This window comes from Uranotaenia lowii, chromosome 1 (assembly GCF_029784155.1).
Source record: "Uranotaenia lowii strain MFRU-FL chromosome 1, ASM2978415v1, whole genome shotgun sequence".
Taxonomy (NCBI): Eukaryota; Metazoa; Arthropoda; class Insecta; order Diptera; family Culicidae; genus Uranotaenia; species Uranotaenia lowii.
In genome coordinates, this window is record NC_073691.1 from 6,506,243 (window position 1) to 6,522,745 (window position 16,503).

The 16,503-nt window shown below is 36.2% G+C and overlaps 1 protein-coding gene and 1 long non-coding RNA gene across 7 annotated transcripts in view; one reads left to right on the forward strand and one right to left on the reverse strand.

The window, feature by feature from the left end:
- The window catches only part of LOC129740532 (uncharacterized), a 48,369-nt gene extending 36,510 nt beyond the window's left edge, over nt 1–11,859 (forward strand). For 5 of the 6 annotated variants that reach the window (XM_055732237.1, XM_055732235.1, XM_055732238.1 and 2 more), the window contains 4 exons: nt 3,869–4,053; nt 4,184–4,331; nt 4,607–4,912; nt 10,159–11,859. In XM_055732237.1, the coding sequence (XP_055588212.1) occupies nt 3,869–4,053; nt 4,184–4,331; nt 4,607–4,912; nt 10,159–11,450 (1,931 nt within the window). In that variant the 3' untranslated portion in view covers nt 11,451–11,859. The remainder of the gene's footprint in view (nt 1–3,868; nt 4,054–4,183; nt 4,332–4,606; nt 4,913–10,158) is intronic. The other variant, XM_055732239.1, reaches the window with a different exon arrangement.
- On the reverse strand, nt 6,784–7,616 carry LOC129740533 (uncharacterized). The gene is made up of 4 exons (XR_008736274.1): nt 7,377–7,616; nt 7,242–7,317; nt 7,109–7,179; nt 6,784–7,049 (listed from the first exon to the last, which is right to left on the reverse strand). It is a non-coding gene; the product is annotated as an uncharacterized LOC129740533 (long non-coding RNA).
- Nucleotides 11,860–16,503: the final 4,644 nt, after the last annotated feature.

Below are 16,503 nucleotides of genomic sequence, written 5' to 3' on the forward strand. Positions count from 1 at the left end.
TCTGTTCCAGCCGTATGTGATAGAAATATTGCTATTTTTGCATCACAACATGCGAGAATACAACACGTGTTGTAAAAACTCTTGAAAGCCACAGATCTTGAAATGTTTTCGCATGAAAAAGTTTTCAAAATATGCTAAAAGTGTCAAAATTTCTACCTCTCTCTCCCAACACCAATGAACTTGCTCTAAAAAGTATTTCGGCTCTAGTGTTCTGCCCCGAAAATGTCTCAGAAGCTGAGAGGGGCTGCGTGACAGCCAAAACTACCAATATAAATTTCAAAAACCAACCATATACATTGTGTAGAAGGTTGGTTCTAAAACTGACTTGTGCGAAAATTCAGCTCAATTAGACTTGATTTAGGGATGCCTCAAGAGCTCAAAGTTAGGATATTTTATCCTAAAAAACACCAAAGAGATTAGGAAAATCGAAATTTTTATTTTTATGCTAAATTACGTAGAAATGTATAAAACGTCTAGATTCAATGTTGTTTCGAAAAAAAATTTTTTTTAGAATTCGTTTTTTTTGGGACAAAGCCGTTTTTTTAAATAAATAACAAAACGCTCCAAAACAAATTTAAGAGAAAGAACAGAAAATGACACGTTAAAAAAAAAACAAAAATTATAAAAATGACAAAATTGACAAGAAAAACAAAATTTTAAAACATTACAAAAAGCATGACTGAAATCTCATTTATTTTTTAAATCCATTTTGTCACCTTTAGATTTATCAATTTTGATATCTTCATTATATTTGTGATATAGATTTTTTATTAAATAATTTTACTTTATTCTGTCTTCATATTTTATTATTTGTTCATTTTTTAGTTTTACAAAAGTAATTTTTGTCATTTTTGTCATTTTTGTCATTTTTGTCATTTTTGTCATTTTTGTCATTTTTGTCATTTTTGTCATTTTTGTCATTTTTGTCATTTTTGTCATTTTTGTCATTTTTGTCATTTTTGTCATTTTTGTCATTTTTGTCATTTTTGTCATTTTTGTCATTTTTGTCATTTTTGTCATTTTTGTCATTTTTGTCATTTTTGTCATTTTTGTCATTTTTGTCATTTTTGTCATTTTTGTCATTTTTGTCATTTTTGTCATTTTTGTCATTTTTGTCATTTTTGTCATTTTTGTCATTTTTGTCATTTTTGTCATTTTTGTCATTTTTGTCATTTTTGTCATTTTTGTCATTTTTGTCATTTTTGTCATTTTTGTCATTTTTGTCATTTTTGTCATTTTTGTCATTTTTGTCATTTTTGTCATTTTTGTCATTTTTGTCATTTTTGTCATTTTTGTCATTTTTGTCATTTTTGTCATTTTTGTCATTTTTGTCATTTTTGTCATTTTTGTCATTTTTGTCATTTTTGTCATTTTTGTCATTTTTGTCATTTTTGTCATTTTTGTCATTTTTGTCATTTTTGTCATTTTTGTCATTTTTGTCATTTTTGTCATTTTTGTCATTTTTGTCATTTTTGTCATTTTTGTCATTTTTGTCATTTTTGTCATTTTTGTCATTTTTGTCATTTTTGTCATTTTTGTCATTTTTGTCATTTTTGTCATTTTTGTCATTTTTGTCATTTTTGTCATTTTTGTCATTTTTGTCATTTTTGTCATTTTTGTCATTTTTGTCATTTTTGTCATTTTTGTCATTTTTGTCATTTTTGTCATTTTTGTCATTTTTGTCATTTTTGTCAGTTTTGTCATTTTTGTCATTTTTGTCATTTTTGTCATTTTTGTCATTTTTGTCATTTTTGTCATTTTTGTCATTTTTGTCATTTTTGTCATTTTTGTCATTTTTGTCATTTCTGTCATTTTTGTCATTTTTGTCATTTTTGTCATTTTTGTCATTTTTGTCATTTTTGTGATTTTTGTCATTTTTGTCATTTTTGTCATTTTTGTCATTTTTGTCATTTTTGTCATTTTTGTCATTTTTGTCATTTTTGTCATTTTTGTCATTTTTGTCATTTTTGTCATTTTTGTCATTTTTGTCATTTTTGTCATTTTTGTCATTTTTGTCATTTTTTGTCATTTTTGTCATTTTTGTCATTTTTGTCATTTTTGTCATTTTTGTCATTTTTGTCATTTTTGTCATTTTTGTCATTTTTGTCATTTTTGTCATTTTTGTCATTTTTGTCATTTTTGTCATTTTTGTCATTTTTGTCATTTTTGTCATTTTTGTCATTTTTGTCATTTTTGTCATTTTTGTCATTTTTGTCATTTTTGTCATTTTTGTCATTTTTGTCATTTTTGTCATTTTTGTCATTTTTGTCATTTTTGTCATTTTTGTCATTTTTGTCATTTTTGTCATTTTTGTCATTTTTGTCATTTTTGTCATTTTTGTCATTTTTGTCATTTTTGTCATTTTTGTCATTTTTGTCATTTTTGTCATTTTTGTCATTTTTGTCATTTTTGTCATTTTTGTCATTTTTGTCATTTTTGTCATTTTTGTCATTTTTGTCATTTTTGTCATTTTTGTCATTTTTGTCATTTTTGTCATTTTTGTCATTTTTGTCATTTTTGTCATTTTTGTCATTTTTGTCATTTTTGTCATTTTTGTCATTTTTGTCATTTTTGTCATTTTTGTCATTTTTGTCATTTTTGTCATTTTTGTCATTTTTGTCATTTTTGTCATTTTTGTCATTTTTGTCATTTTTGTCATTTTTGTCATTTTTGTCATTTTTGTCATTTTTGTCATTTTTGTCATTTTTGTCATTTTTGTCATTTTTGTCATTTTTGTCACTTTGGCATTTTTGTCATTTTTGTCCTTTTTGTCAATTTTCATTTTCATCATAAATCCACCGGTTTAAAAAAAAAAAAGAACAACCAAGCCCGAAAAAGTCGAATTTCGCCAATAAATTGTTTATCATATGAAATGAAGGGCTTAGAAAAACCTTCATCGTATCGAGATTCGTTTTCCGACGGAAGGTATAATTTTAACTGGGAGAAGAAAGAATATCAGATTTCAAGTCCAAATTTTCGATAATTTTGTATTTCGAATTCTAAATTCAGGGTTCAGAATACTGAAATCATAATTCAGATTCAGAATTCAAGAATTGAGAAACAAAATTTAGAATCCAAATTATAAATAAAAAATCCTGAGTTCAGAGTTCAGTACTCATAATTTATAATTTTGATTCAGAATTCTGATTCAGAGTTCAGAATAAAAATTCATAATTCTTATATTTTCAAATAACCTATTAAAAAAATAAGATTTAAGTATTGGATTCCGAGTTTCAAGTAAAGAATTTAGGAATTATTTTAAACCAACCAAAAACTATTTGTATGCTCTTTTCAGGTACTTGTTAATCTCTGTCAAAAATTGACCAAAATGACACACAGCAGTAACAATTTACTGCTGACAGAAATACAGGCATTTGTGTCAAATACAACAACATTTACATTATATAATTTAATTTTTCGATATTTCTGTGTATCTAGTTAAGACTCATAGGATGTACAAAAAAAAAATAGGATGAAATACTAGCAATTTCAATAGTTTCGACAGGCATAAAAGGGAGGAACGAAATTGCTAGTATTCATCCAGTACCACAACCGTTTTTTTTGCTTTAATTCACCCACCAACATTCGCTATGAATCTACAAACGAAAAAAAAATACAGATAAGGAAAATCATTTATAATTTCATCAAGTGTTCCGTGCATTTGGACTTCAAATAACGGAAACCTTCCTTGTAATACTAGCGCCGCCCAAGCGGTGGGATTTGGAACTAGATCAAATTTCGAATTTGAATAGTAACGTTTTGTAGATTCAACGTGATTGAATGAGTGGGAGTTTTTCATGAAAACTTATCCTGTGTTATCAAAACTAACATTTCTTTGTTCGATTCGTTCAACAACAACAAAAATCAGGTGAACGGCCCTACAAGTGCCACCTGCCGGAGTGTGGTCGGGCGTTCATCCAGCTGTCGAACCTGCAGCAGCACTTGCGCAACCACGATGCCCAGGTGGAGCGGGCCAAAAGTCGACCCTTTCACTGCAATCTGTGCGGCAAGGGTTTTGCGACCGAGAGCAGCCTGCGGACCCACACGGCCAAGGTACGTTGCGATTCCAGTTCCCCGCTGGGGCGGACAGAACCATTCTAATCGGGTTTTTATTTTTTCTCTTTTTTCTTGGAATTGTTTGGGCACTCTGCTCCTTGTTTCTTGTGTTTTGTTTTTGTTGTAGGAACTGCAACTTCATCTGGGAGTCCTTCAGCATCACGCGGCCCTGATTAGCAACTCCAACAGCGTTACGTGCAATGTCTGCAACAAGGTCTTCCTGGGCGTGGAAGCACTCAACGAACACATTAAGTACTCGCACAAAGAAGTGGCTGGTAGGTTTTTTTTATCTTAGGCTAAGAGATGTTACCCAATTCGACGATACGAAACAATGTAGGAACTTAGTTTTCAAAATTTTTAACTCAAAGAGTTTTTGAAACGCACCTGTACTAACCGTTTTCGTTTAACCAATTTTCTGTTCAATTTCCGGAACACCCCTTACAAATGTTGTCGACTACTTCCTTCCCCAAAAAAAATCTATTTATTACCGCACCAAACAAACGACCAAATCTCTCTCCCGACGACTCCCACCATCGACCACCCCCACCAGACTTCAGCACTAAATGTCTTGAGGAACTGAAACATAGAATTTCTTACCCCACGTCTACTACCACTACAGTGAAGCGAAGGTTAGCGAACCATCCGTGTCCGATCTGCGGCAAGCACTACGTGAACGAGGGATGCCTGCGGAAGCACCTGATGACCCATCCGAGGACGCCGGGTGGTGCCGGGGCAGCTGGGTCGGCGGCGGCGGCTGCTGCCATTGCTTCGATGGGTGGTCCCGGGGGGCCGTTCCGGTCCAACCTGCAGATGTGGCCCTGTTCGGTGTGCCAGGCCGTGTTCACCCATGAGTCGGGTAAGTAGATTGGGTCAATTTTTATGTTCAACTATTTCCGCATATTTCCGAGGCTTTCGAAAGGTTTACACAGTATTAATAACTTTTGGAGTTTTTCAAGATACGGCAAGTCCCATGAAAATGTGACTTCTTATCTTGGACCCATTCATAACTGTCCTGAGATTTTTTTGTCCTGAAACTACAGGACAGGTTACGAAACTCTCAAAATCAAACGCTGGATTTGGTTTTCTCGGGTTTTGATCAGCCCCATAATCGAGGTCAGTGGTGTCGTTCTCGCTTTAGAAGTGTATCATCCTCTTCTGGATAGGAAAATTTCATTCCCAAGTCCTATCACTTTTTTTTAGGATTTCGATGTATCAGTTCGTGACTTTGAACGTGCGGAACAATGAACCGTGTTCTGTCTGAAGTAGACTGGTCTGAAACCCAAAGTATTACTGACCTTGATGTGGCTGTTAGTGCATTTAGCGCAATCCTGGATGACGCTTTAGATAAATCCTTACCCCTGGTGCGACCTCCTCTTCGACCCCCTTGGGCTAATGCTTACTTGAAGCAGTTGAAACACACACATTTGCAATTACTATGGAAGATTAAATAGTTACTCCATGTTACTCGTGAAAATCAAGTTGAACGCTGCTACTAACCAGTACCGGATATACAATCGACTATCTTTTTGGGGCGCCCTTCGCCAGTGTTTTTTCAGTGGAATCACCATCTGCCGAACAGTTAAACGCCGCCGTAACTTGCCAACTGTTTTTCGAAAAAGTTTGGAAGATTTTGAAAAAATGTTTGGAAATGTCTGGATTTCTCAGGATTTGCCTGATTTTTCGAGGATCAACCTGACAACTTGATAAGCCATTGAATTTCCCTGATTTTTGAAAATATGCCTGATTTAACCTAATTTGTTTGAATGTGATGAAAAAATGCTACCCATTTTTCATCACTGGATTAGGTACCATTGCTGAAGTTAAAATGTGAAAATGTGACTGAATCAAAGCAATTGAAAGATTCCCTTTAATTCTTATTAGAAAAGGGAATTCCAGGGAATTTCATTTTTTTTAATTCAGTAGAATTATTCAACCAAGTAGGCTCACAACACGTATTAGAGTGAAAAAAATGTGGAGCGATGACCAAAAAAAGGTCATCACTTTGAGCAAAATTTCCGTTACTTTAACGTTGCCTGATTTTTATTTCACCAGTTCCCTGATTTATGAAAAAAAGTTTGCAACCCGGCCAGCCAGAGTTGATGATTTTTCAATTTATTTGATTGACTGACGAAAGAAGCAAATGAGAGTTTTTGAAAAAAAAAGATTAATTCGATTTGAGGCAGAACACGTGGACAAGTTGCCTATAAAAAGAACGGCGCTCCAGCAAATTGCTCATATTTAATAAGGATACGACTATAATCGAAAACAACAAAAAAAATCTTGGTTCGGATGTTGTTGTGAGAAAATTACATAACGGAGGTACGGAACGAAGGGTGTGGTTTCTGTCCACACTGAGCTGACCTTTGGACCCGAAGTTTGCAGGTATGTATCCTGCCAAGGTCAAAGTCCTGAATCCAATCTTGATCAGTGAAACAGTTTGAACACCACTGACTCTCAGTGTGTGCTGCACGGCTAACTATTACCCAAAACACAAACACTCAAAACCCAAATCGGTAGCAATTACAATTATTTACTATTACGACATTTTAAAAACCTAAGCTAGCTTACATTATTACTCACGGGCCCGTTCCTACCATAACATCAAAACAATAACAACAATCATATCACAGCTGCTTGGACGGCACAGGTTTATCACAGCTTTATATCACGGGAATGTCTGGCTGCACTGCTTCGACGGGCGTACCACAGCTGCCCGGAGCACTTCCGCCTACTTCCGGCTGGCTCTCGCAACGTCCGCATCTTGATTTCGCAAAAACGGGACTCGCAAAACCGAGATGGCGAAAATCGAGTCCCGAAAAGCGATTTTCTCAGCTCCCAAAAACGACCCTGTTGACAAACAACCACTTTATCATTGAATCTTCCGTTTTGCAGTTTCATAACTCACCCAGTAGGGGCCGCCTGTGTGTTGCAAAGCAAAACTTCCACCGTCGTTTGTGTGGTTGACGAGAAGGCGATACGCCTCTTGCTCACACCTGCGGAAAATCATCTTCTCAAAACGAATTCTTGTAAGAGAATTGTACCGTGCACTCACCCTATGACGGCGTACTCTGAAGTGCCACTTCGTCTCCGTTGGTTCTGATTCCGTTTCGGTGCTTCGGTAATCTGTGATCAGATGACAGTTAATTAGGCAAAGTCATCGAAAAGGGAATATGTTTTTCCATTACCTTTGTTTTCAGTCGCAGTGCAATGGCTTCCAATATTTTCCGGCTTGTTTGTTGTTGCCGTCGAATCGCTCGCCGTCTGGGAATCCAATATATGGGTTTCTTTTCTATTCTGTGATTATTTGTCTCTGGTCTCACCTTCCGAAAAGCTGCTGCTGATGCTCCTGCTGTTCCTTCCCAACAGCTATGGCGAATTTTCGCAGGAGAGGAACAATTCGGGTCACAGTTGGAATTGCAAAATTTGGCGCTTGATTTGTTTCCTTTCGTTGATGTTGTTTTGTTGATTCTTGTTTTCGTTTTTCATCCCACGTGTGCGTTTGACATTTACACTCTAAGTTCTAAACACTCATTCTTTGGTAGGTTTTTGACTCACTCACTACACGCTCAAAACTTAATAGCTAGACAAACTTAATTATAATGCTACATCAGCAATCTTTCAAAATCCGAAAAGTCTCTAGAAAGTGTGGTGATCCTTCATCTCCAGTCCTAAGCCAGCTCACCAGACATAACCGACGACAACATTATTCCGCGAAGTTAGTTACGAGAATGAAGTCTCAAATCCTAGATCCATGCTCGACGCATTTAGCTTGTCGGTGTGTGTTCATCACCAAAACCTTTATTTTTCGCTTATTCATAGCTGTCATAATTTTCCACAGTTTTACGTGGATACTAGTGTTTGTATTAGCCTATCGCGTTTCAGTTTCGCTATGTTCCAACAACTGTATCACCGCTGCATTTTTCCTTTTTTTTTAATTTACATACACGCTAATTTCTAAAGATCAGTTAATCAGTTTCTAAAGTTAATACACATTAATTTGTAACAATTTAATTAGGTACTAAACTAGCGCACCGCGCGATTATATTAATTTATAAACCTCAACAGTAATGTTAACAATTTTTCATTAACCGTAGCATACATCACCACAGAAAGTAATTATCAGGAATGCGAAGAAAAGAAATTGGAGTGGGTGAGAAAATATAAATACAGCAAGCTTTTTCTGAAAAATTCTGATGAACACAATGAAATAGAACTCAAAAATAAGTGGGACCAAATTGTTTCAGGAAATAAACACTTCTCTATCTCTTGGAACAAATAAGTTTCTCAGAAATGAGCGGAACAGTGGTCAAACCGGGGCTTTCCTCAACCTTTGACTTGTGATGGGGAGATGTGTGTAGCCGATTATTGCGAGCGTAGCACTATCTCGGCCAATAGGCCATTCCGAATGGATAATCTCCCTCCATCGACACGCACACACACGATGAATGAGCTGTCGTATCGTAAGCGGTCGTCAGTCAAGTTACGATCTCCAACGAGAGTGGATGCGCGTCTCCCGTTCAGCCAGTACAGCACACAGCTTAAGTTTGAACAAGAATCAGCATGGATTTTCTCCTGCACTCAGAAATGAAAATAATATAAAAATTATTAGTTTTCAGGTACCTATTCGGTTATTTCTCTGACGATAATAAACTGAAATCACTAAAAAATAATGACTCACGATCATTTCTAGCCAAGAAACGATCCAATGCATAAAATTTAATTACCGCGAGATATTTCTTTCCAAAACAAACGCTTTGTCTTTTGTCGTTTGAGTCTCTGCTAACCAGTTTGTGAGTACGTGCTAGATTTGTCAGTTGCTACATGGTCTTCAACTTGACTGCATGTTGGTTCCATCCTTTGTGGAAATGTTTTTAAATAATATTTTATAAGCATGGAATCAGCAGCAAGTCATGATAAACAGGAAAAATATGCCTGTTTTGCATGCTATGGTCAATAATGCACATTGACCATAGACCTTGTAAGAAAATCAAATGATTTTTGTTTGATTTTGTTTGTCTATTTCTGCTTTAAGCGTTTGTTATAAGCTCCGGCTAAACCTTTTTCCCCAACCACCAGATGTCACTTCCGAATAGTTCCAATGCATAAAATTTAATAACCGAGATATTTCTAGGCGAGAAATATCCCTGTAATTACACCCAGAGAAATAACTCTGTGCGTGGGCACGATAAAGCGAGGAAATACATGAAAAATAATATTTTTATATTTTTTTCATTTCTGAGTGTGAACGTACGGTAACGTTAACTTGGATCAGAAACTACCCAACAGATAGTCGATTGGATGTAAAATTGGTTGTGCTAAATCTTCTGACTTCATTCCTAAGTCTGGGGTACCCCAAGGCAGCAATTTAAGTCCTTTATTCTTTATACTTTATCAATTTGTTTTGGATTGTGGATGTGGAGTTATCCTGTACGTGGAAGACTTGAAAATAAATTTAGAAATAAATAGTCAAGCTCATTGTTATGAATTGCAACGCTTCTTTGATACAGTCACTGATTTTCACTGATCCGGTCTGCTTGCGAATTCTGTATTGCTGCCAGGTGCGATCACTATTGGAATCTGCAGACCGAGCATAGTGGCCTTTTGAAGCTTCACGGACATTGCATTTTGAAGCAATTGAATATCGGTTCGTGCGTTATGCCTTTCGTGAGCTCCCTTGGGAAAATTCATTAAATTTACTGTCATACCCACATCGTTGTGCCTTGCTTGGGCTTCATACGCTGTCAGATCGTCGTTCCATCGGTCAATTACTGTTCGTGGCAAAGATTCTTCGGAACGAAATTGACTACATCTGGCTGCTTTCTCGCTGTAATATTTATGCTCTAGAAAGAACCCTGCGTAATAGAAATTAGCTGTCTCTGGAACCAAGAAGTACGCGATATAGCAGCAACGACCCTCTCCGTTCCTCAAAAATTTGCTTTTCACGTTATTATACTATCTTTGATTTTTATGTATCCACTTTAACTTTTAGATGCCCGTAATGTGTCTGATTGTACTTGTGCTTTAATCTGTTATAAAATTGACTGATAAACAAATTAATAAAATGAACACCCGAACTAATGCACCCAATGTTTTTCATTTTAGGCCTGCTGACCCACATCGAGCACATGAAGATGGACCCGAAGCATCAGTTTGCGGCTCAGTACATGTTCACGAAGGCAGTGGTCGAGCAACGGGAGAAGGAATCGAACGCCGTCCTGGGTGCTATGGGAGGGGCTGGCGGTGGCGGCATTGGTAGCGGTGCTGGTGGACCCGGAGGACATGGCCTTGGAGCCCTGGGTGCCATCGGGGGCCATGGAGGCAATGGGACTGGTGGTGGTCCTTCGAACTCAATGGGCTCGATCAAGGAGCTGACCCACAGTAGCATTTCGCCGTTGCATTATTCGGAGAACTCTTCGACCATGGGATCGGAGAAGAATGGCGAAGGTGGCGGTGGTGGAGGAGGTGGAGGAAGCTTCGAAAACCATCGGTTAGCGGCAGCTGGATTGACAGGGGCCGGACCTGGCAATCCATTTGGGGTAGTTCCGGGCGATAACAACAATAGTCAGTTTTCACGGATGATGATGTTGCAGGAACCAAAGTTCGATCCGGATATGATGCTTCCGACGGATGGCACTCAGTCTGTGGTCCAAGCAGCAGTCGTTAATCTGGCCACAGCAATGCGCATTGGACAGTCGCTCAAGAACAATTCGATACATCACGGTGAACACCCAATGGGTCAGCCCAATCTGGGTCCGTTGAAAAAGAAAAGTAATTTCATTGGTTTTAACGAAATGAAGTATCCATTGGTAAATCGGCAGAACTATCCTTCGCCGGATGACCATCATCCGGTGGGTAGTCCTGGGGGTGCTGGAAGTTTGGGTGGTGGAGGTGGTGCTGGTCAAAATCCGTGTGGACCCACATCGGAAACGGCGATACGAATCCAACAGGCCGAGGCTATTTTGCGATCCCAGGCTGAAGCTGCTCTAAGGTTGGCCGTATCCCAGGCTCAAGCAGTTGTTTCCAGCAATTCCGGTACCGTTGGAATAGCTGGAAATGGTCCTGGTGGAATGGGAATAGGCGGTCCCGCTCATCTGGGACCCCTCGGAAACCCTCTGCTGGGCAATAGGTGCAATAACGAAGAGAGAAACGAAAACTGCCCTCCCTTTGATCCTAACGGGGATCATCTGCGAGCGGCCATGAGGGAACATCATGCCCACCAACAGCAGCAGCAACAACAGCAGCAACAACAACATCCCCAACATCATCACCACCAGCAACAACAGCAGCAGCAGAATAACGACGAGTGCCATCAATTCTCGCAAAGTCCGGTGCCGAGAAACGGCCTGGACCTTACCGACGAGTTCCTAAAAAGTGAAAACGTACTGAAAGGATGAGAGTAGATGTAAATTTTGATGCCATATTATATTTAATTTAAATCAATATATTGAAAACTACAGAAAACAAAGAAAAATCAACAACCGCCACAGTCGGTTACAAAAGATGAAAACGAATGAGAAAAATAAAGAAAAAACGAAAAGCGGTGGAAGAAACCCAATGTGGGTGTAGTTGATCGTTTGAGGGTGGGGAGTAGCAAAAAGGATTTAAAGAAAACAAAACAAAAATCACAAACACAAATTTGAATCTATCAGCAAAAAAGAAGAAAACAAATGCAAAGTAACACAAAGAACAAGATTAATGAATCCACAATACAACACATTGATTATTATACGATAATCTGGGACTTGAATGTGTGAATCAATAACTAAATGATAAAATAAAAACTGATGCATTATGACATATTAAGGGGAAGTGGTATTGATTTACGAATGAAAGCCCTTGTGGAGGACAGTTTGTAAGATGTTGATGTCCCAGAATTACACTTAGTGAAGACATTTTACCGATTCAAATTCAGGCATTACAATTTCTGTCCGAAAAGACTCTACATGCTAGATGCTGCATGGCACCCAATTATGGAATTATGCCTTGCAGTAAAATTTTAAAGCATTCTGGTCAAACAATGGTTGTTCTCAGTAAATATCAGAGGAAAATCTTTAAACGGCGATAGCACATTTATACCAATTTTTCCTGTCCCTTATGCCGAAAACTATAGATTGCAAATCATCTTTTTCAATATATTTCGAAGAAACAATCGAAAAATAAGAAAAACGTCGAACTTATTCCACATGAGATTGATACCAATATTGAATGAGATAACAAAACAGCTTTCAAAGTATGCTACAATTGATGAAAATGTGCTATCAGCGTTGAAAATATACCAAATGTGCTAGATACACAGATCATCTGTGGTTCATCTGTGGTGATACGACAATCAAGGGACAAAAATCAACAAATCAAGGTGGAATATTTCGAGTGGGCCTAAATACACTAGTTTACAGCATTTTTGAACTCAGTAAACTGAAGGTCATTTCCAATGTGAAATCGGGCGCTGAATCCGAAAATGAAATTCAAAAAAATCTCAGTTGAACAGTTTTTGAGTTATGCTCAAAATATGAAATTTCGAAAAAATTAAAAAAGTTCTTGTACTTAGATTAAAATATCTCGGACGGCATAACAGTAATTTGAAATCACTCTTTTGCATATTGAAGGTAAATAAGTTTTCTATCGATCATCTGAACACTGTTTTTGCGTTTGACCAACAGTATTGCTAATATTAGTGACTTTATGAGAAAAAAAAATTATAAAAAAAGCATTTTTTAGAGAAAATTTTGTTTCAACGAAAGTTTTAGACTCGATGGTAGCATTTAAAAAATCTGATTTTCTTTTGCGCTTGAATTTCAATTCAAAACAAAGATTTTAAGTGGTGATTTATCAAAATCGGTTGAAAATTGAAGAAGTTATGGCTACTTTACCATAACTGAATTTTTTGCAGTTTTTAATAATCTAACGAACCGCAGTACACTTATCGTAGTATAGGAAGAATGAAACATGATAAATCTCACTCGCTCCAAGTCAAAATTATTTATTGGCTTACCAGAAGGTCACATGCCAAGTTTCAGGAAGATCTGACCATAGGGAGGGGTTGCTTAAGTCTCAAACGTGAATAAAATTTTGAGGTATTTTGCCGGGAAGGAACGAAAAATACTGGTTTTTCATCAATAACTTTTTTCATCACTAGCTGATTGTTTTTTATGGTTGATTTTCTTAAAGCCTAAGTTGAGACAAATATTTCACCCGAAGACTGTAACTCGATTGGATTTGAAACAGAAAAGTTATTGCGGTTCAAAGGCCGCAAATTTTGTCCAACACGCAATGAGTACTTTTTACCCATTGCGTTTTATACGACAATTTTCGACCAAAATTCAATTTTTAAACCGCAATAACTTTTCTGTTTCAAATCCAATCGAGTTACAGTCTTCGGGTGAAATATTTGTCTCAACATAGGCTTTAAGAAAATCAACCATAAAAAACAATCAGCTAGTGATGAAAAAAGTTATTGATGAAAACCCAGTTTTTTTTTCGTTCCTTCCTGGTAAAATACCGTAAAATTTTATTCACGTTTGAGACTTAAGCAACCCCTCCCTATGGTCAGATCTTCCTGAAACTTGGCATGTGACCTTCTGGTAAGCTAATAAATAATTTTGACTTGGAGCGATTGAGATTTATCATGTTTCATTCTTCCTATACTATGATAAGTGTACTGCGGTTCGTTAAATTATTAAAAACCCCAAAAATTTCAGTTATGGTAAAGTAGCCATAACTTCTTCAATTTTCAACCAATTTTTATAAATAACCACTTGAAATCTTTGTTTTAAATTGACATTCAAGCGCAAAAGAAAATCAGATTTTTTAAATGCTACCATCGAGTCTTAAACTTTCGTTGAAACAAAATTTTCTCTAAAAAAATGTGTTTATTATAATTTTTTTTCTCATAAAGTCACTAATATTAGCAATACTGTTGGTCAAACGCAAAAACAGTGTTCAGATGATCGATAGAAAACTTATTCACCTTCAATATGCAAAAGAGTGATTTCAAATTACTGTTATGCCGTCCGAGATATTTTAATCTAAGTACAAGAACTTTTTTAATTTTTTCGAAATTTCATATTTTGAGCATAACTCAAAAACTGTTCTACTGAGATTTTTTTGAATTTCATTTTCGGATTCAGCGCCCGATTTTACATTAAAAATGTTGGTCAGTTAATCAAGTTCACGATTTTTTTAAAATTTTGTAAACTAGTGATATTAATCAAATTACAACAGACTCAGAACCTTTGCACAAAATCAAAGAGTACTATTCCATACGGACCCTGAAGCAAGGCGATCTATACCATTGGAAGCGGCTGTTGATAAGAAACTGGAACAGCTTCTGGCGAAAGATCCCAAACAACAAAAGTCGCGTTTTTACTTAAAGATGGAACTCCGAAGATCACAGCTTCTGGTGACTCTTGTCATGTAAAAGTTACTCAGGAACTTCCATCGCCCTTGGAAAGGTTTTATTATCGATAACGGAACTTCTAAGCGCTTTTAATGCAACTTCTTTCGAGAAGGTCGATAACGTTCGCTAAACACTTTCTAATGCACCGTTAAGATTCTTCTAGGTGTTTAAAGAACCTATATGGGATTTCTATGCGACATGTAAAAAATGTCTGTCAATTTCTTGCCATGGTATTTGTTTCGTGTATATCAGTACTGATATTTACAAATGGAATTCAAGAATTTTTCGAGTTTTTCTTATCAATGATAAGATATTCGAATAAATTTTCTATGATGAGATTATTTGTTTTTATTTATTGAATGTACTGAAAGTCCTTTAAAGGAAATAAGGTTCAATCTATTGAACCACTCATACAATCATCTCAATTGAGCAGCGGTTCAATTCTCTGGGCGTAAGTAGCTTTTGTAATCAAAACATTATAATTAAAATCAATGAGATAGACCAAAATAGACCGGCAACCTAGCAATCTGTCATCTGGTTGTCTGAGCAATCTTTTAACCAGATTTTTTCGGCGCGTAGAAGTTTTTTGACATTCTTAGAAGCTGAATAGCATTCTCTTCAGCTACCTAAACGAACTTCAAAGTAGCTTTAAGAACTTAAATTCTAGCCTGATTAGCATTCTCTTCAGACAGAACCGAGAGCTGATTAAGCTTCTATGAAACCTTTTTAGGGAATTTTGGTTGCTTGGGATATCATCGAAGTCAAAAAGGGTCCTGATACCTGGATTTCGCCATTAGTCGTGGGAAAAAGCAACAGAGAACCTAGGATCCACCTCGACCGTGTTAACGAAGCTGTTCTTCGAGAAAGACACCCGATGCCACTCGTTGATGATTACTTTGCGCAACTTTGTAGAGGAAAATATTGAAGCAAGCTTGATACCAAAGATGCTTCTCTACAGGTGAGCAAATAATAATACAATAAAACTAAATGCATTGTAAACTGTATACGTGGTTAAATTAATTTATCAATTAGGTAGAATAACTTCCGGAACAAAGAGACCCCAGCAAACATTTTTGTAGATACAGTACCGTTCATACTTGTATAGAAATTGGAAGCACGCACACAGTCACTTCCACTTTAAACTTCCATAACTTTTTACTCTAATGAAATCTTTTGATTAAATTTTCTGCGTTAGATAGACCAACTATCACACTATTAAATCACAAAATTTGAGCTTTCTGGAGTTTTTGTGGCCTGAGATACAGTAATTCTACGAAAATCGGACTTTTTGGACTTTTACCATTAAAATTGCAATATTTCAGAAACTACACTAAATTTTATAAAGAAAATTTGCAGAGTGATTGTTGAAACATTAAGCTAGCATGCCTGAAGTTTTTTTAAATTTATATAGGTGGGATCAAAAGTAACGTGAGGTACAATATTTCAGGCATGAACCTAGAAATGCGATTTCTGTACAATTTTGGACGAATGTTTCCATAGAAAAATCCTATTTTGTGTTTAACAATCAGTAAATCTATTTCAACCAAAAAATCAAAACAATCTCGCAAGATTCTGATTTCAAAACACAAAAAGATAATTTATTCCATTTTTTCTTTTCTTCATTGCTTTTGCCAGACATTTGTTACTGATTTGTTCTTTGAATGAAAACGATATTGTTCTCATGAATCGTCCAAAATTGTATAGAAATCGCATTTTTAGGATCATGTCTGAAATATTGTACCTCGCGTAACTTTTGACCCCATGCATAGAATTTTTCAAAAACTTCAGACATGCTAACTTAATATTTCAACAATCACTCTGCAAAATTTCAATAAAAAATGTAGTGTAGTTTCTAAGATATTGCAGTTTGAATTGTCAAAGTCCAAAAAGTCCGAATTTCGTAGAATTACTATTTCTCAGGCTTCACAAACTCCAGAAAGCACAAATTCTGTGGTATAATAGTGTCATAGTTGGTTTATCTAACGCAGAAAATTTGAACAAAAAATATCATCAGAGTAAAAAGCTCAAAAGTTCAAAGTCGAAGTGACTGT